Raw genomic sequence first — 21,041 nt, forward strand, 5'->3', positions numbered from 1 at the left:
TAAATTTGTATGACTTTTTAAATTATTTTAAACTCTAATTATTTTAAGTTTTAAATATTTTATAATTTTAAATTATTAGTTACATAACATGTGGGACAATTAATATTATGCCAGTAGGATGAAGGATACTTGGACTACAATATTGTTAAACATTGAAGCTAAATTTGACATCATGAAAACTTTAACTTTAACTTTATTTTCATGAAACAAAGAAAACAAATATATCTTGTTTTCTAGGTCTAAATCTTATTCGCTAAGTACTAAAAAGTCATTGAAAAATAATTCAAAAATCAATAGAGCTCTTTATTAAATTATGTAATTAATTGATATATTAATTGAAAGTTAATAATCAATTAAGCTCTTCGAATATGTTTTTTATTGAAGTCTTCGACAAATTGTTAAGTATTGACATTACAAGTGACATGGAGGACTTAATTATTTTTTTTTTATGAGGCCTTAACATTAGCATTTTTCATGTCAAGTGTCATGTTAATCACCACGTCATTAAATTAAGCTCAAAAAATCATTTAAGCCCTCCACATCAGCATCTTCTCCATGTCAGTTGTCACTAATTTTTCACATTAGATCACACACCTTAAAAAAAATTATTTAAGCAATCCCAAAATAAGTAAAAAAAAAAAAAACAATTAAACTCTTTATATCAATATTTTTCTAAATCAACCACGACATCATCAATTTTTTCTTATTTGATGCCATGTCAATCTCCACGTCATTGACACTTAAGGGACTTAATTGATTGTTAACTTTCGATTAAGAGCTTTATTAATTACACATTTCAACATGAGACTCAATTGATTTTTAAATTAATTTTCAGGAACTTTTTTAATATTCTAGGCAATCTCATTATCATAAAAAATTAATCAAAAGTGTTAAGTAATGGTAAGTCACACTTTATTCTCAAAGGTGAACACAAATCAGATAATGCCCAATCTATTATGTTTTTTTTAAATATCAAACTATTAAATAAATATTTGATTTAAAAAAATAAAACCATCAAATACTATTTTTGAATTTAGAAAATGTTTGTATAAATCGAATCATGCACGATCTATTCTGTTATTTTTCCAACCGGACATGTTCCGGTTTGAAGCCAATCAACCACACGGTTGTCTTTGATTTCTATTATTGGTTATTGTATTATGTGTAAAATATTTATTTAATCTTATTTGATTAATTTTAATATTAATATTTTACTAATTTTAAAATTTTAATATTGGTCATAATATTTTTGTTAAATTCATTAAGTTATTTTTTAAAATTAATTCGATATATATTTATAGATATTCATCTATGTGTAACATTGTGTCAACTTGTTATTTTCATAAATTACTCACAGAAAAATTAGTTAATGAATTTAACAGTTATTACTTGTGTCAAAAATTGAAAATTTAAAATTTAAAAATAAATAGACTAAGAATGATCCATTAGAAAACATATACTGAATCTACAACTTTATATATAATACAACACTAATAACAAATTTTAACAAAATAAACTTAACTGTTATCGCTGAGCTAGAACTGAAAATTTTCAGAAACTAAAAATAAAACAAATAAAATTGATTAAATTAAAGTATTACGGAGTGTAGGGACTAATAGCTGGATTTGACCATTCTAATGCTATTTTTTTGTTTGCTTACTGCCTGAGTAACGTCTAATAAAGTGATGACTTAATTTGTGTGACGGTGAAGGCGCGAAAAAGAGACGAGATAAGGAAAGGAGTGAAGATGTTTGGTCTGTAGGTGGAAACCATGGGCACCTCAACAATGTCGGGCTCCACTCCGCCGCACGCTAATTAATTGACATTACTTTACTTCGGTATGACAAACTTTTTGGGCCCGGACTGATATTTGAAGTTATATTTTGTTGACCACTATTAAAAAAATTTGGTTGAAATATGAGTTAACTAAAAATGTGTTATGTGGTAATTTAAATAATTAGAAAATATTTATATATATTAAAATAACAAAATAAATTTATAAATTCTTACAAAATTTAATAAAATTAAAATAATTTATAAAATAAAAATATAATTAAGATTTTTTAAAACTATTGTTTGAATTTCATCGCCAACTATTCTATAATTTTATAAAGCGATCATCTCTCACTATTTTTCTTTCAATGTTTCATACAACTTGAAATCAATTATTTGAAAGTTTTCATTCAAGTTATTGAGTTATTTAAATTTTTTTTATTCAAGTCATTAAATTATTTGAAAGTTTTTATTTAAGTCGCTGAGTTTTTTTGTTTTTTAAAGACCGATTTGTGAGCTCTAAGTAACGATTCAACAATAGGCATGGTAGATAAGTACTCATCAATGAGTGAAAAAACATATCTTAGATCCAAGTCAATCTAACAATAAATATTGAAGATTGGAGATGGAAGTTGTTTAGATTTGAGTTCATAAATTCGTTATGTTTAAACTATTTTATAAAAGATAAGAGAAAAATGATATTTTGATTGGTGCAGTGGTGCAAAAAAGAAAATGTTATACAACAACAATTTTAACAGTTCAATAGTTTAAATGAAAATTTTTAAATAGTTCAATAATCGTTTTATTACTTTTTGAAGTTAAGTAACCAAAACATAAATGTACTCATTTTTTAAAGGAGAACTGTAAGTTTACTAAAAAATTAAGGGTTAGTATTTGGTATACTGACGATATAAATTTTTTTTATTTCACAAATACCCTTAAAAATTTGTCATGTGTCTCTTCTTTTTAGAGGTGTCCATGAGCCGAGCTAGGCCCAACTAAAATTTTAGGTCCATTTGCCAAGCCCAGTCTTGGCCTAAAAAATGAGTTTAAAATTTTGCTCAAGTCCGACCAAGATAAAAATGTTAAAACTTGAGTCCTGGCCGTTGGTATTAAATTTTTATATTAATTTTAAAAAATATATTATATAAAAATACTAAAAACATTAAAATAAATATTTTACAACAAATTGAAAATAAAATAAAATAAATATATATATTTAAATAATACTAAAATAGGTATAACTTAACAAACAAATACCTCTAAATAGTAACAAAATTAACAATAAAATAGGAGTTATACTATATCTAACCAATAATAATAAAATAGTAACAACATAATAGTAAAAAAAAAAAGAAGCAAGAAAACAGTAAAAAAAACATTAGCTTTTTTTTGCATATTCGGACCAAGTCAGACTTGGGCCAAAAAACCTTACCCAAGGCCCGACCTATTTTCTAAATGAGTTTTATCTTTTTGTCCAAACCTATTTTTCTAGCTTATATTTTTATCTAGACCTTTCCAGTTTTCAAATAGACTTTTGGGCTAAATAACCCGACCCATGAACAGGTCTATTATTTTTTTAAATATTTATTTTTTAATATTATACTATACATTTAAACGACGATTATCACCCTTAATCTTGTAAAACTCACTAACAGTGTTACCAAATATTTTCTTATAATTTAAAAACAAATATTTCACGTAAGATATAATATAATATTTAAAAAATAAATATTACAAAAAACGTGGTAATTTTTTAAAGCTAACCTAGAATATAATCCGAGTTTTAGTTGATAAGTTTTAACTGGCACGTAACCACCGGAAACTAAACAGCCAATCAAATGAAAAGCCGCCCATGACCAGGGTTTGTGTTTTTTCTTCCCACGTTAAAAATGTATTTTTTTAACCTTTAAATATTTATAGTCATTGAATACGATCAAATACAAAATCAAAACAGCATCGAATCCATGAAACCCAAATCTTCACTTACAAGAGATCATTTATGTAACCATTCCACTGAATTTTGATTTCATCTTCTCTAACTCCAACTATGCCCTATTCCGTTTTCTTGCACGACTCACCCTTGACCTACACTTGACTCGTTCAACAGCCGGTCTGTGTCTGTTTAAGACTCACTCTTCACTCGGATAACCCATAACTAATCAAACCTTAACCTCCGATTCCTTTAATTTTTCCCTCCCTCTTTTCATGTCCGCCATGTCTACTCCTTCCTTTCTACTCTCGCTTTCCTTCCTTTTCCTCTCCTTTCTCTCCATTTCTCTCTCCCAACAACCACCCAAAGGTATTCATATCCTCTCCCCCTCCCTTTTCAATTATTTCCATTTCTAACGATTTTTTATTTGAATTGTCTTTGTAGGATATTTGATTGATTGCGGCGCCACTTCCAAAACCGTCAACGACGACCGAGAATGGCTTCCCGACGAGGATTTCATCTCCACCGGTTCATCAAAGAACCTAACGGTTCCCCGTCTCTTTCCCACTTTCTCCACCGTCCGATCGTTTCCTCTTCAAAACAATCTTCGCCGTAAGTTCTGCTACACGGCGCGCGTTTTCAAAGGTGCGAGATACCTAATCAGGACGGCTTACTACTACGGGGGAGTCAACGGCGTGAATTTTACTTCGCCTCCCGTTTTCGATCAGATAGTGGACGGCACGTTTTGGAGAGTGGTAAATACGACGGAAGACTATCGGAAGGGCTCGACGTCGTTCTACGAAGCTGTGTTTGAAGCTAAAGGGACTACCATGAGCGTTTGTATTGCTTCGAATACGTATACGGAGTCCGACCCGTTTATTTCAAGTTTGGAGATGCTTCTTTTGGGGGATTCGCTTTATAATACTACAAATTTTGATTCTTATGCTTTGAGTTTAGTTGTGAGGCACAGTTTTGGACATAATCGATCCCTTATTAGGTAATTCCAAGTTTTTAGCTTCTTTGTTTTGCCATTTATTGGATATTTTAAAAAGAAAATGCTAATTAAGCAAAAAAAAAAAAAAAAAACAAACAAACTTGTTGCATGCTCCTTTTATTTCGTCGTTTTTGCACACTAAATGGCAAAAGGATATGCTAGGAAAAATTAAATAAATATCTGTCAATATCGTTGTTGTCACTTTGAAAACTTGTTAAGTCTGAAGTTGGAGTTTCATTTTCTTAGCACGCTTTCTTTGATATTGCTGAATATAAATGTTTTGTGCTCTGACCAGTTACCCTGATGATCTCTTTGATCGATATTGGGAGCCATATGCAGAAAATGTTTCTGTTATAGCAAGCAATAACACTCCATCTGTTTCTGGGTTCTGGAATATACCCCCTTCAAAAATATTTGAAAGCGCACTTTCAACAGATCAGTTGGAACCCCTGGAGTTGAGATGGCCGCCTTTGTCACTTCCGAACTCAACTTACTACATTGCTTTGTATTTTGCGGATAATCGTGATTCAATGCTTTCAAGCTCAAGAGTGCTTCGCATACACATAAATGAAGTAAGGTATATTAGCAATTTGGAAGTGACTTCAGCAGGAGCTGCGGTCTTTGCAACCAGATGGCCACTTGAAGGTCAAACAAAGATTACTTTGAGTTCCGCTGCCAATTCGAATGCTAGTCCTTTAATCAATGCCGGGGAGATTTTTGATATTCTTCGCCTAGGAGGAAGAACTCATACAAGGGATGGTATGGTTGCTACTGATTTCAACTTCTGTTGTGTGAAATCAAATTGAAATTTTTTTCCTTGGTAAATGCTCGAACTGATTTAGTGGTGATTGTCTGTTACTGGTTATACTGCACTCTTTATGTCAAGAATGAACTTTTGGGTTAACAAGTGGCTACTACTGTTTGGATTCTTCACTTCTCTTACTGTTTGTTTGAAAAGGATCCCAATTTCTTGTTGCAGTTATAACTTTAAACGCAATGAAAAGCAGTTTGCGGAACCCTCCACTTGATTGGAATGGTGATCCTTGCCTGCCCCTTAATTACACATGGACCGGAATTACATGTTCTGAGGGTGAACGAATTCGTGTGGTTACTTTGTGAGTAGTTAAGATGCTTTTTATTTTTGTTGTCTATGCATCGTCTACTCTTGCTCAGACAACTTGCTTTTTGTTTGTTTTCAGGAACTTGACTAGTATGGGTCTTTCAGGATCATTGTCTTCAAGCATTGCTAATTTAACTGCACTGACTGGCATGTATGATATTAAAACTATATTTCAAGTGATGAATTTCAGAGGTAATAACATTCTAATTGAATTTCCCTTTCCCTCAACAGTTGGCTCGGTAATAACAGTCTATCAGGAACAATACCTAATCTCAGTTCTTTAAGGCTACTAGAAGTGTTGTAAGTTATTTTTATCATGTTTTTTCTCTTTTACTTAATTGGCTACCTAAGTAGTTGGTACAAGGGTTCATTTAGAATTGTCTGACTACATTAATATGCTACCTTTTTTTGTTAAAGGCATTTGGAAGATAATCAGTTCAATGGAGATATTCCCTCATCACTTGGAGAAGTGAGAAGCTTGCGTGAACTGTAAATCATTCTTACACAATACAGTTTGTTTTAATGAATTTGTTTCTGATAAAGTTTTAAATAATAACAACCACTTTAGTGTGACTAATGCATTATAATCTTTAATCAGGTTAGATACTAAACTGATTCAACTCTGTTTATATTTAGGGTAAATCAGTATTAAAACAATTAAATTCCTCTCGAGGATATTGGCTAATTTGTTAGATTCAAGTTGCATGAAAAATTTGGATCAAAGATATTTTGTTATTTTATGTTTGACACTTGATCTGTCAATCAGATTCGTACTATATTGCCCCAAGTAATTCTTTTAGATTGCATCATAAAATGGTCGGAGATGAATGTGCTAGACTTAAAACATTGTGTCTTGTCATCCTTTCTTGATTCTGACCCTTGAGCTTATTATTGTTGGACCCATGTACCTGGTCTTTTGCACCATGGTTTCTTTCCTATATTAATGGAGAATAACATGACCTGAAAAATATCCTTGTTAATGGAGGCATAAATTGCATAATGTTACCCTTGGATTGATCCTTATTTTGAAATGACAAAACATTCAGCTAAATAGCTTGATTGAGTATATTGAAAAGTTTGTAAGTGTTATTTTAAGGTATATGATTTGTGCTATTTGCTTTGAAGAACACCTGAAAATATTTTAATATATTGAACTCGATTCATTTCTCAAAACACAAAGTTCTCAAAGAACTAATCTTTTTTCAAATGTTTTCTAAGTTCAAAGTCAATATTTTTCAAAGATAAAATTGTTTAGAATTTTATATTTGAGGAAAAGGATTGAATCCGTGGTGGAAATGATAATCCTTTTTCACGCAGAATGGTCCCTTTGGTTGTCAAGCCCAACGAGATTGAATCGATGGATTCTCAGATATTTTGAATTTTAAAATTGGCTTGACAAGCATAAGGGATCAATTTAACAGAATATTTATTTTTGCTTGAGAAGCAAAAAGATTGATATTCTGTTAAGAAGGATCAATCTTTATTCAAATAGAATCACCTTTTGGCTGGAAAGCAAAAAAACTTGATACCTTAAAGGAAGGGATTGTTCCTTCATCACTTGACAGCAATCCAAGGGTTGAATTTGGAGCAAAACCAACAGTTGAGTCTTCAACATAAACAGGGCCTTCCCAACCCTGTTCACTTGAAGAGATTTCAATTGCAGGAGTCATAGATTCAATTCTTCAACCAGTCTTAAAGCTTTAAATTCTTCATCTCTTTTACTTTACCGTAATTTATTATATTATCTCTTTGTACCAAATATTTACACAAACCAACCTCTGTGAGGTAAAAAATCGATGCATATCATCTTGAGTTTGTAAATATAAGGGGACTGAACCTCTAGAGCGCACTTTTAAGATTTGGGTAAAACCAAGTATTTGAGTTGAATTTCTGAAGGTTATATCTTAACCTTGAAAAGGAAGTAATATTGAAAAACTAGTGGACTGAACTTCTTGGTGACAGAGCCAAGGTGGAGATCATAGGTGTCTTTGGAAAAGGACTAAATGTTGGTAAATCTTGAGTTTGATCTTTAATTTCATTTAGAATTGCCTATCCCTTTAGTTTTATGGAGAAACTCATTTGGTTTAAAATAGCTCGAAACTTCTAATTAACCAATTCACCCTTCTTAGTTTACCTAACTCCTTTTAGCTAAAACATGAGTTCTGTAGGACTGGCAATTAGTGTGTCCTATATATTGGCAGGAAGAGCTATCGTTTCATATGGTTTGTGGTCCTTCACTTCCTTGCTTAACATAGGGAGTTAAGGGTTTTGTTCTTAGTTGTGGCAAACCGTAAAACTTATTTGATGTTTGCTGATTTGAGTTCAATTTGCAACATAACCATGCAAAATAAAAAGCTGAAACATGTCTCTGTTCTCCAGTAGCTTTCTAATTACATCCACCTACCATTGTAATAACATATGAAATCTTTACTATAGGTATACAATTTTGTAGATATCATGACAAATGCCATCTATGTCGACACACACACATTGTTTCCTACAAGCATTCCTTTCCATCTAGGTTGTTTTACTTAATCTTTTTTTTTTTTTTTGTCTTCTAGATTCTTACAAAACAATAATCTGACTGGGCGAATACCGGATAGTCTTGTAGGAAAACCAGGACTGGACTTGAGGTAAGTATAAATTTACACTAGTCATGTCATTCTTAGCTTATAAACTTCAAGCTTTAACTCTTCTGAACTATAAAACTGCAAGATTAATCTACATTTTAATTTGTTTCAGGACTTCTGGAAATCAGTTTTTATCCCCATCACCTTAAGTAGATTGTACATGCGTTCAGAGGTAACATCACACGATTGCAATGATCAAAATACTCGATTTCACTGAATTCTGTATCAAAAAGGTATCATCTTGGTCTGAAATTTTGGTGGAAGTTCCACCATTGTTGTCTGTTTGATTGCAAAGTTGTCTCCTATTCTGCATGTTGGAGCATCCTCAGTCTTAATTATACTAGAAATAGTTGTCCATGTTCAGCTAGTCTGTTCTTTATTTACTCAAATACGAAATCATATCTGTAAATCATAGCCGTATACTTCATTATATTCTTTACAATATAAATTTTAATTGATTCATGAATTTGTATCATTTGTGCATTATTTTTCTTTTGTAGTATTATTTGAATCTATAATATTACAAGAAAAAGAACAAATTGAATATCTATCCATTGTTATCTCTAAAAATTACTGCCTCGAAGTTCAACACCATTTACCGGTAAGAAGAGTACAGCTGCCTGCCTGTGTAGTTGTTTTACAATGTTGGATGTTATTTACCTGTCAGAAGCATCGATAGCGAAGGTTCATTTGCTTTTATAAATTCGTACTTGGGAACCCCCATTGGAAACAGCATCACAACAAATTCAAATTTAAATAAATAAAGAAATTGAAATTGTGAAAGGATTAATTTACATGGGTGCTATATGCCTCACTAAAATACACCAAATTTTTAATTTCTGAAGAATCAGAACCATTTCACTTTTCCCACATCTTCTTCTTTCCCAAAAAATAATTCATTGCTGTTAAAGACCCATTCATCAGCCTTTTCTTTGGCTTATCTTACAGACTGGGTCCCTATAAATTCATATAACTCTGCATCTTTGCATGTGCATGTGTTTGGATTCTCTGCTTCATTCATAATAATACATGACACCATGATGAACTTGAATTCAAAAATAAAATAAAATTTTAAAAAAGAGAGACTAAACTAGAGTTTTTTTTTTTTTTTGTTGATAGTCAACATTTACATTGTAATACATCTGAATCTTCCATCCAACATATTTCAAGATTTTATCTAAAAAACATAAATAATTAAAAAACCAACAAAAATTGAAAAATTAAAAACAAATGTAACATGTTGAAAGAGCCTAAAAATTTCAGATACCACTCGATTGGATTCGGTTGTTTTGTTTCCTTCACCTTTCTAATATTCTTCCTTTCTTGAGTGGAAACAGAGGAGGCAATGCACTGCTTTTGACTTGTGTGCAAATAGGCACATTAATCATTGGCCTGATCCTAATACTTGCTGATCTTGTTCTTTCCAACCCTTTCTTTATCCTCTTCACATGCTTATTATCTCTATTCCCTGATCCTTGTTTCCCTTCTTCGGCTACATCGGCCAATGAGCTCGACGACGACGATGACGAAGACGACGACGGTGACAACGATGACGTCGCCCGTTGTTTCTTCAACCTCAGCAACTCTTTCCACAACACCGTACATTTCGGTGGTCTCGGTGACGGGTCATCATCAACAAACCAACTCACCCTACTACTCTCCTCCTTGTTTTCCACCACTTCACGCTCATCGTCATCATCATCACCCTCGCCATCACCGCCGCTTTCTTTTCTTAGGTTGATTTGTTTGAGCTTCTCGGAATGATGCATTTGCCAAAAAGGGAGCAATTTCCCTTCAAAGAAAAGCTCATCGGCTGTCAGCATGGCATGGCTGCTCACATTGCTTGAAAGGAACTCAAAATCTGCAACAGCAACCCTTGCTGCTGCCGTTTTGTCTTTGTCCTTGTCTGCGTCACCGGTTTGAGAATGTGGGTTGATGGATATGAAGTTGGTTTCATCAAGAAAATCAGCTGAGAATGAAATCCTAGGGCTTGAATTTGTCTCCATGCTATTTCTTGAGCTTGCTTGAACAGCTTCCATGGCCATTCTTTAGGTTTCAGGGTCCAATAGGAGGAGAAAATGTTTATATACAGTACTTTAAAAAAAAAAAGTTGGGTTATGTGTCTGAGTAGAGATGCATGGGATTTGTGATTTATAAAGGGAGCAAGGGGAAGCAGATGGTTTCTTAAGTGTTAATTGCAAGGGAGCAAGGGTTAATTGCAACACATATCCCCAAACTATATGCTAAATTTTAAATTAGCCCCTAAACTGCAAAACTTTTTGCATATTTATAAATGAACAAAATTAATTTCATGTCAGCTTTTAAATAGTAAAGTTTAACTTTGTTTCAATTTGGATTATTAAATTCTTTTTAAGAGTATAAAATTAAATTAATTTAGATTATTTTGATCCAGTCCTTATAACAAAAGCATTTCATGAGCATTTCCATTTTATAACTAGAGTTTCATTCTAATCAGATCTTTTTTATCAATCTAATCATCAAATGTTAAACACGTATTGAGAAAACGATATAATTGAAACCATACGATTTAATTGAAATGTTTTGAAGTTTAAAGGTTAAATTAAAATTTTGAGAAATTTAACACAAATAAATATAGAATACAGAGATATTTAAAGTGATGTAGGGAGGTCGAAACAAGTGAGCTGCTAATGTGGTGTTTAATTATATTGAAAACATCACATGGGACGGACACTCTTATATTTTGGTAAAGGACAAAAAGGTTTTTCCTTTTGAGTTCTGCTTTCATTTTGCATGCAATTTATAAGCCATCATTTCTCCTTTTTTTTCTTTTTTATTATAATTTATAAAATTTTAAATTAATAACCTCTTAATATAGTAACAATTTAATTTAATTTTTAAAATTTATAAATATCTAAACTATTAAAATAGTAAAATTATATTTTTACTATTATAAAAATATTTAATTTAATTCCTAACCCTAAAACTTTTTTCCTAACTTTTGGGTTTGATCTCAAAACAAAATATAATGAACAAATTTGATAACATTAATAAAAAGAATTAGTAATTAAATTAGATTATGAAGTTTTCTCGCTTCTCGTGTAAACTCCGAAACAAGTGATGAATAAATATTTAAGAATGTGTTAAGTCAGATACAATTAAATTTTTGCAGATTTTTAAATTAGTAAATTATTATGATAATACAGTTAAAATGTTGATTTCTATGTATTTGAGAAAATATGATTATTGGAGTTTTATATTAATTAACGTTTCCTTCTTTTAAATGCTTTTGATAGCGGAAATTTTATAAGGTATTAATAGCATTGATGAAGTTGAGATTTATTGAGAAACCAAATTAATTAATGTATTGCTTGTTTTTATAAAGTTGTTAATTTTATCTTTAAACACACTCAATATGGTTTTCCTGGAAAGGGTCGGCTGGTAACTTTTTTTTTCTTTTATGAATATGAATTGTAAAAAATTGAATAATAATTATCATAATCCGAGCCTTAATCTAATTCAAAAATTATTTTTATATATATTTCTAAAGACCCACTTTAAAGGGATGACTTTTCATTCGGGACCTTTAATCTACTTCTTTACCAGAACACTTTTCTCCTTCTTCTTCACTTCTGTTGATATTTTGTATCAACAACTTAAGCATATTTTATGTCAAGTGATTTTCTTTTACCACCAAAAGAATAAAACTGAAATTTTATATTTTGGAATTTAACATGTTAATTACAAACTAGTATGGTTTGGTTTTCAATCCACATTTTATGTTGACATGATTACTTGTTTGTGTCAAATTATAGAATAAATTTTGAAGGTTAAAATATGTACTTCACTACTCTTATTATTAGAAATATAGTTATTTACTTTTTTATTTATTTAAAATTCAGATCCAAATTAAATTTTCTAGTGTGATATTTTAAAATTTTAAAAATTTGATGTAATAATAAAAATAACATTGAAAATACTAATTAGAATTGTTTCTTAACAAAACCTATTTGCAACCATCGTGATAAAATAATGTTGGGTAAACTACATTGGTGGCCGCCCAACTATTGGGTCCCTAGACATTAAATGGCTGACGGAAAAATGACGTTATAAATTTTAAAATTGACATAATAGTAACTTCAACCCTCAAATAATTTATACATTGTATCAATTTAGTTTTGATTCAGAAAAATTTAACAATAGACATTTGCACATTGTGTAATTTAGTTCTTTTTGTAGTTTTGCTTTCTTTGTGACCGTTTCACTTCAAAAGCTTAAAAGACAAAATTATCTAAATTCGATAAAAATATCAAAAATAGAAACACCAAAAAACTCAATATCATAATTTCCTTGTTTTCTCATTCTTTTCTCTTAATACTTCAACTCTTCCTCATTAGATGAGAAGCTAATGGCTGAGATGACTCAGTCTTCGTTGGTTCACTCTTTACCAGTTTTATAATATTCACACCGGATGACTAAATTAGGTAATATGTGAGTATTGAGAACTATCATGTCAATTTTAAAAGTTTTCATGTTATCTTTTCGTTAGCCTTTAACAACCAGTGGTCAAAAAAAGAAAAAAAAAAGAGTCAAATAGTTGGGTGACCATTTTGTAACTTTTCATAGTTGAGTGACAAAAAAGAAACTTACTAATAATGTTCTTAAGAAAAATTGGTATTAACATTTTGATTGAAATAGTTAACTATATTAACTATTTAGACTAACTAATGACATTATAAAATTAAAGAGACCAATTATGTCAACAATTAAAGTATATAGATTAAATATTAAGTTTTAACATAATCTAAAGGGCAAAATTGAAATTAAACCATTATCTTATAATGCCAAAAAGCAATACAAACCTACAAAATGATTTAAACTAAATATAGCCACATAATGATTTAATCGAAAAAGTTATTGATATTAATTAGTGGCCAACAACCTCTTAACTTAGTGACAAGAGCATTTGTGTTGTGGCACGAGAGCTTGGGTTCAATTTCTAGCAACCTCACCTCTATCCCAATTATAAAATAATAATAAAATATTTAGACTAATTAATAATATTATAAAAATATTAAGGCCAAATTATGATAAAATTAAAATATAAAATATTTCAAATTTAAGCATATTAGAATGACTAAAATTTAACCATATTTAAAGGAAGGTCATATTTCTAAAATGCATAGGTATATAGATTAAAAAAAACCCATTATTTAGCTTCAATATTATCATATTATATATGGCAAGAAAAAGAAAAAAATAAGTATTCACAATGGGTCGAAATCTATATAATGCTAACTATTAATATATAAAACTTTATATACATATAAAATACTTTAAATGTAATTATGATAAAATGAATAAATAAATATATATATATATACAATTACTTAACTTTTTCTTTATAACTTAACACCCAAAGACTCAAATTTGTAATGTGGGTTATGGGATGAACATGTATAACTAATAAGCCAAAAGTTTTGATTTAATTACATAGCTTAATTGATTTATATGGCCTTATTTTTAAATGACATTTAATAGATTTAAAATTTGAAGCTTAGCACCCATAACTCAACTTTCTTCTCACAACAATTTTTTACAACTCTGATTGAAGATCGATTCTTTCAAAGAAATTATTGAAATTTCATCTGTTCGGAGCCAATAAATTTCTTAACAACATCGATTTGTTGAAGAATTTGACAGTTCTAAATAAACGGTACTTTGAAAATTTGTGTGGAAAAAGTTAATTTCCTTTCAACTCAGAACAATTACATTATCAAACAAGTTGTTGATAAACAGATTTTTACAATACTTTTTAGCAGCAAACATGAAAAATTTTAAAATAGATTATTATATGCTTATCTTTTAAACAATAGTGAGAGTGAGAATTTTGATTAATTTATTTGGATAAATGAAGGAAAATTTTAAAAAGGAAAAAAAAAAGCTTAGTTTCCTTTGACTCATCTTAAGAGCTTACATATTATAACAAGTAAAGAGAGGCTTAAGCATGTGATCACATGAAAGTAAATATTAGCCATGTGAAATCTGAATCAATTATATATATATATATATATATGATTCATTCACTGACCAAAATACCCCTTGAAATACCTTGACTCACATGGACATATCTAGTTAATTTTTCATCAATGAAAGGGTATTTTCGTCATTGAGAATAATTCACCATTGGTATATAATGATCATGTCCAGCTGCTGGAAAAGCTTGTTCCAAGATTTGAACATCTCTTAATTAAATCCAGACAGCTAATAATTACCATCATAATGCTTAATCTTTTAATTGATTATTAATCACATTCTGTGCTCTTTTTTCTATGATAGAATAAGAGGGAGACAATAATGTTTAAAGCTTTACCACACCTTGAAACAAACAACTTATACTTAACATGTGATTTACAATCTAAGTTAAGATTTAATTATTTGATTCTTGTTCTACCTTTTCTTAGTCTTTCATCTTTTGTGCTTGATTAATTCAATCCCCTTTTTATGTTTTCATTTTTACCCTCCTCCATACAATTAAACTCAATAAGTTTATATTACTGCTGAATTATGGGGTTTCTTCGATAGTTTGATCCTTCTTCAACAGCATAGTTATAGTAAAATAGTGATTCATTCTGACAATTTGCAGTTGATTAAAGCTATTCAAAATAGTTCATTGACAGTTTCAAATTCTACTTTGATTAGACGGATCCATAAGATTTTGGTACATAAAGATCATTGGATTCTAAGACATGTCTATAGAGAAAATAACCGTATTGCTTACTACTAGATCCAATTGTAGGCAATGTTTGTATTTTTTGTCAAATCTTGCTTCCTACTAGATAATGATTACTTTTGAAGTTGATATGATTGCATTAATATATTGACGAGAAACTTTGATGGAAAATACTGATGGTATTAGGAATCAAAGTTATATTTTTAAATTGAAAAAGTAAAAGGACTTAATTTTTAGCTTTTTAACTATAAAGATTATATCTTAGACTTCAATCAAGTATAGGGACTGAAGCCAAAATTTGACCAAGTCTCTCTCTTCTCTTTTCTTTCATTTTCTCTTTTAATATGATGGAACAAGGAAATTTTTGATAGTTGGGTAATTTGTTTATGCTTTTGATTTAGTGTAAATATTTAAACCCATCTCTAAAATTTGTGAAACATCTCAAGAATGAACTATTCAATTAATATATTAGGTGATATATGTCATCTAAAAATTGAATAATCTTAAATTTAATACAAACATAAATAAAAATTTATTTAAATAAATAGATGAACCATGAAATCGCCAATCTAGATATAAAAAATTCAACATCCACAGGCAAAACTCAAGATATTTCCATTGTATTTAAATTTTTATATTAATGTTTTGATTAAATTTTAGTTCGATTGGTATTGATATTGTTACCAATGTAGAAGGACATGAGTTCAAGTGTGTTGAAGCGCATTATCCTGGTTGGGGAAGAATTATGGGTAGTTATAAATATTGTATCAAAATAACAGATCATATAAATTTTGAAATGTTAATAATTCATATAATTATTTTGGTTAAAATTTCTGATATCATATAAGAACTAAGTTACGTAAAACCTCTAAACAAATAGAAGTTCTCTCAACATTATTTTTTCCATTTATAAAATTTGGATCCGATGCCTTATTTCATATATATATTTTTTCGTAATAAAGGATAAAGAATAAAGATGAGGATTGAATCTAAAAAATTAATCTGGGTTAAATATTTGAACACAACTTTCTTTTACTGATTCAATGGATTAATTCATGTAGTATTTCAACTGAATAGTGTTTGTAAGTATGACAGGTTAATAATTGGTGTTAGGGACAAAGAGGAAAAGGTCATAAGACAAGAATTTAGTAGCTATCTTCAAAGGCCCATTTGATAAGAGAGCTAGGGTTAGGCTGGCTTATGGGTGATAATAAGGATAGGGACCCCATCATAAAACTTTTTTTTGGGTGACTTTTTGTGGAAATTCAATTGATCCGGAGTACAATCCAAGGCCTAAAGCATGAATGCCAATGTGACTAAAAAAGAAAACTCTGCAAGGAATGGGGGACCACTAATTATTGTAATTTTCTTTTATAAAATTTAATGATTAAACCATAGTAGCTCAGTTTCATCGCAAAGCTTAGCTGTTACAGTATCAACATATGCTAAAACCAATGCCAATGCCATTATTAAATTATACAAGTCTCATTGTGTTGATTGATAGAGGCAGACAGAAAGCAAATTGGACCACCCCACACAATGAGTTTTGACTCCAACCAACTTGTTTAACTAACTTTGACCAAATATCATTAATTTCTTTTTAAAAAATTAAAATTTTAAAATATTAATTATCCTATTATTTAGGTCCTTTATTAGGTTGATTCTATCAAATACCAACTCAAATTTGATATGTAAAACAAGTGAATTATGTTATAAAACATGTATATACTTATTATATAAATAATTTAAATTTGATGCATGTTACAACACAAAAAAATACGAGTGACTTGTAATGACAGTCCATATTGTAAGAGTGCAAAGAGTTGTTAGGATGAGGGCGATTCACATTATGTATTGTGTATAAAGTTGCTATATTGGAGAGTTTATTGGGATGGGGTTTCCTATAGAGTCAGGTTACTTGCTGTTTCGGTTATTTACAAGAGGATAAGGGTTGGACATGAGTCCCAACCATTGAGTTGCCCTTCTCATTAGATGCAGTAGTAGGGTGGTATGTGTCAAATTAGGGTATTATTGGAGTCAACTTGTTAGACCGAACAAAATGTTTATCATATATGATGGATTGATAGATGTTTAGAGAAGCTTTTCTCAATTTATCTTTTACTAATTATATGAGTTCCGTTGTCTGGGCAATGTTAAGAAGTTGTGGCGAGGCTATTGTGGCTAGGTTTTAGTGGTGATCAATTGTTATAGTAAAGGGAATTAAGGTGTACAGGCCAATTTTGGGCCAAACCCAAAACCCAATTACCCAAGTCCCTTAACCAATACAAAACAGCCCAATATCTAACCCAAACCCGAATGGCCCACTACAACCCATTCCAACCTAATACCCACCCTAATTTCATCAGCCCACCTAAACTAACCCACTGACCCTAGCCCATCTACAACCAAAACCCTAGCCCCCATGTTCGGCTTCCACTTGTTCTGACATCAGCCATCAGCCCCATACCCTGGCGCCCCTCGCATGTAGAGCCACCACGCATGCCACCATCGCCCATGCCCTGCAAAACAACAAACAACAGCAGACAAAAAGCAGAGAAGAATGGCAAAAATAATAATAAAAGTGTAACAGAAGCAGGCTATAAGAAGCGGAACAAAACACTGTAAAAAAGGTTCCAAAAAAATTCAATCAATGAGAAAAAACATTCGATTTTTAGCAAATATTACATTCATCAGCATTTAAATACCATAACATCATCAAATCAGAGGTTGAAGAAACAAAAAACCCTAAGGTGATTTTTTTCTTTTTTTTTTCTTTATTTCAAGTCGGTTTTAAGTTTTAACCTATATATTAAAACATAAAATATAAATAAATAAATAAATAATGCAAAAAAAATTACCTTTTCGGTGGCGGGCCGCATGCATGGGTTCGGTGACCATCCCATGACCGGCCGATGACCGGTCCGTGGCCGGAGCCCTCTCTCCTCCCCTCTCCCCCTCTCATTTTTCCCCTCTCCTTTTCTCTCTCCTTTTTTTTTCCTTTCTCCCCCCACAAATGATTTTTTTTTCTGAATTTGGGCTTATTTATAGCCCTCCGAAACGGTGTCGTTTTAGGGGCTGCACTTAAGCCCCAAAACGGCGCCGTTTTGAGCCTACCCGACCCGACCGGATCCAAACCCACTAAGGATCCGCGTGTTTTTTTTATCAATGGTTTATTTATGCGCGCGGCCCTTCCGCTTTTTCACCCTTTTGCAATTAAGTCATTTTTTATTTATAAATTGGCCCTGAGCTTTGTCGCGATATTCAATTTAGTCCTGCCAAGCGAGTGTTTTAAAGGCTTGGGAAAATTACTCTTTCGGTCCCCACTATTTTACGCGTGTTCAAATTAGCTTTTTATTTCTTTTATTCTAAAACAGCCCCAAAACTTTGTTTCTTGTTCAATTTTAGTCCTTTTCGTTTATTTTCATTTTTTACATATTATTAATATTATTACTATTATTTTATTAATATATTAATTATTTTCAAAGTATTATTACTACTAATGATTACTATTTCTAGTTTTAGCATTATTATTAATATTAATATATGTATATTATATATGTATATATTCATACATTTATATATAGTACTATTTTAATTACTTTATTTTAATATTACTATTATATTATATTCGTTTTCATAACTCATTATATTTCTAATATTATTATTATTAGTTGTTATTTATTTCTAATATGTATATATCATGTAAATGTTGTAATATTATATGTATTTTTTACATACGTGATGTATATAAGTTCTTAATATTATATTTTATATATATTATTATATATATTTTAATATTATTAGTTATATTTTCTTTCATACTATTATATATATATATATATATCTAATATTATATGGTATATTTCTAATACTATTATTTATATATATTTATATGTGTGTATGTATTTGTGTAATGTACAAAATAGTTTTATTATCATTTCTAAGGTATGTACGTATTGTATATCGTTCTATATATGTTATGTATATATCTTTAATATTACTAATTATATATATATTTCTTATACATTTCACGTACATATTCTCTTTTATATACCATGTATATATTATATTTTATTATATATTAGTACACATATTTTATTACACGTATGTATATATACTTTTATATTAATATTATTTTCAGATATCATATTATTCATTAGTGTACTTATTATTTTCACTATTGCCACTTATTATATTATTTCAATATTATGTACTATTTGGTGTACATACATCTTTATTTATGATTATTAGTGTATAAATACATGTTTTTATATTCCTAATATATATCGTATAATGCTCATCTGTACTATGTATATACATATACATATTTAATATTACTACACATATGTATCTTTTAGGCATTATATTTTCATACGTCATGTATATATGTCGTACATTATATTTTTGCATGTCATTTTATGTACATGTTATCTGCTATTATTATTGCTAAGTATATTTTGTATTTATTCATGATTTGTCTTTATTTCTTTTGCAAATGTCATTGTTATTGTTATTCGAATGTTCTAGTATCCCATGTTGATATTTTTTATTCATAATATCATTATTCGCATCATTTATTTATTTTTAAATTCTTACTTTTAGAATCTTTTTCAAATTAATTTTAATACATAAGGCAATATGTCGGTTTAACACAATGTCGCTGATTTCATCGCTATGTTGGATGAACATCAATCGACTCGTGTTAAAACGGTATGTCCTTCTCGAAAATCCAAAGAATTGAAGATTTTTCATCTTTTTCGGATCTCGACTAAACGTTACATTGAACTCGTATTTTTGAAAATCTAGACAACACATGTTTATGAGATACCAATTTTTGGGCGTTGCGAGGGTGCTAATACCTTCCTCGCGCGTAACCGACCCCCGAACCCTAATTTTTCTCTGGATTTTAACGTAAACCCAAACTCACCCTTTTATCTTGTTTAATAAGAAACCTAATAGGTGTCCGATCACACCTAGGAAAAAGGATCGGTGGCGACTCCCTATTTATTCCAAAATCAAATTTCAACTTCCCAATTTTTAATCGCCACATTTAGCAACCCGGGCTTAGACACCAAAATTTTTACGTCGCTACAGCTGGCGACTCCGCTGGGGATCCTTTTTGAGAATCGTGTCTGGAATTAAACACGTTTTGTCAAAATTTTCAAATTTTCTTGTTCAAAGTAAATATTTGGTCGTGATCCGAAAATCTCGTTTTCAAAATTCATGCATTTGTATCGTATTGTAAATAGTTCTTCTAACTTACTTATTTGGTTGTTTTTTAGTTTTCAAATTTTATGGTTTTAATTTTGGTTTAGTTTTTTTTAGCAAAACGTAAAGGTTTATGAAGTTTTGCCCCACATACCGTGCACTTGCATTTTCGCATAACATGAGCTCTCTACCCGGGCTCCGTCTGCTTTAAGTGAAAGTAAACGCTACGCCTTCGTGAGTTAACTCGTCCCTCCGCAGAGCTAGTGAATACTTTCGGTTACATATGACTTATGCTTTCGTGAGTTAACTTGTCCCTCCGCATAGGCATAAGTAAATGTAATCCTCGAATTGAACTCGTGAGCTCGTGATGGGTTATGACCGAGGCTTCGTGCTAATCTTAGCAGATGATAGTACGAGCAATTCGAAAATTGTCTAGAACCGAGACTACATATAATGAACCATACGAGCTATCCAATTAGAGCCATGCCGAACCTCTGTCCGCTTATAGTCACCAAAATAAGTACACGGGGAAAATGCCTTTCATTTACACTATTTATGCAAAATAATTGGATCGGGTAGTTTAGTTTATTTTTCAAATTATGTTTGTTGTGTTTACTAACCAAGTTTGCTTGTTTTTATTTTTATCATGCATCATAGGCATCATATTAGGA

General features: G+C 30.4%; 2 protein-coding genes across 3 annotated transcripts; one reads left to right on the forward strand and one right to left on the reverse strand.

Annotated features, from left to right (window-relative positions):
• Positions 1-3,658: 3,658 nt before the first annotated feature.
• Positions 3,659-8,916, forward strand: LOC108454516 (leucine-rich repeat receptor-like serine/threonine-protein kinase At2g14510). Of its 2 annotated transcripts, none has more exons than XR_001866733.2 (9): positions 3,659-4,075; positions 4,151-4,703; positions 4,996-5,459; positions 5,680-5,815; positions 5,900-5,971; positions 6,052-6,120; positions 6,238-6,289; positions 8,382-8,453; positions 8,563-8,916. XR_001866733.2 is itself a non-coding variant. In XM_017753004.2 (9 exons), exons 1-9 carry the CDS (start codon positions 3,982-3,984, stop codon positions 8,597-8,599), a joined length of 1,569 nt encoding a protein of 522 aa, XP_017608493.1. In that variant the 5' UTR covers positions 3,659-3,981; the 3' UTR covers positions 8,600-8,916. The 2 variants fall into 2 exon arrangements, 1 of the variants encoding a protein (XP_017608493.1); XM_017753004.2 differs by having other exon boundaries at positions 6,238-6,309.
• Positions 8,917-9,491: 575 nt separating this feature from the next.
• On the reverse strand, positions 9,492-10,601 carry LOC108455833 (uncharacterized). The gene has a single exon (XM_017754397.2). The coding sequence runs from the start codon at positions 10,493-10,495 to the stop codon at positions 9,749-9,751; it is 747 nt and encodes a 248-aa protein (XP_017609886.1). The 5' UTR covers positions 10,496-10,601; the 3' UTR covers positions 9,492-9,748.
• Between the last annotated feature and the right edge of the window lie 10,440 nt (positions 10,602-21,041).

This window comes from Gossypium arboreum, chromosome 9 (assembly GCF_025698485.1).
Source record: "Gossypium arboreum isolate Shixiya-1 chromosome 9, ASM2569848v2, whole genome shotgun sequence".
Classification (NCBI taxonomy): domain Eukaryota; kingdom Viridiplantae; phylum Streptophyta; class Magnoliopsida; order Malvales; family Malvaceae; genus Gossypium; species Gossypium arboreum.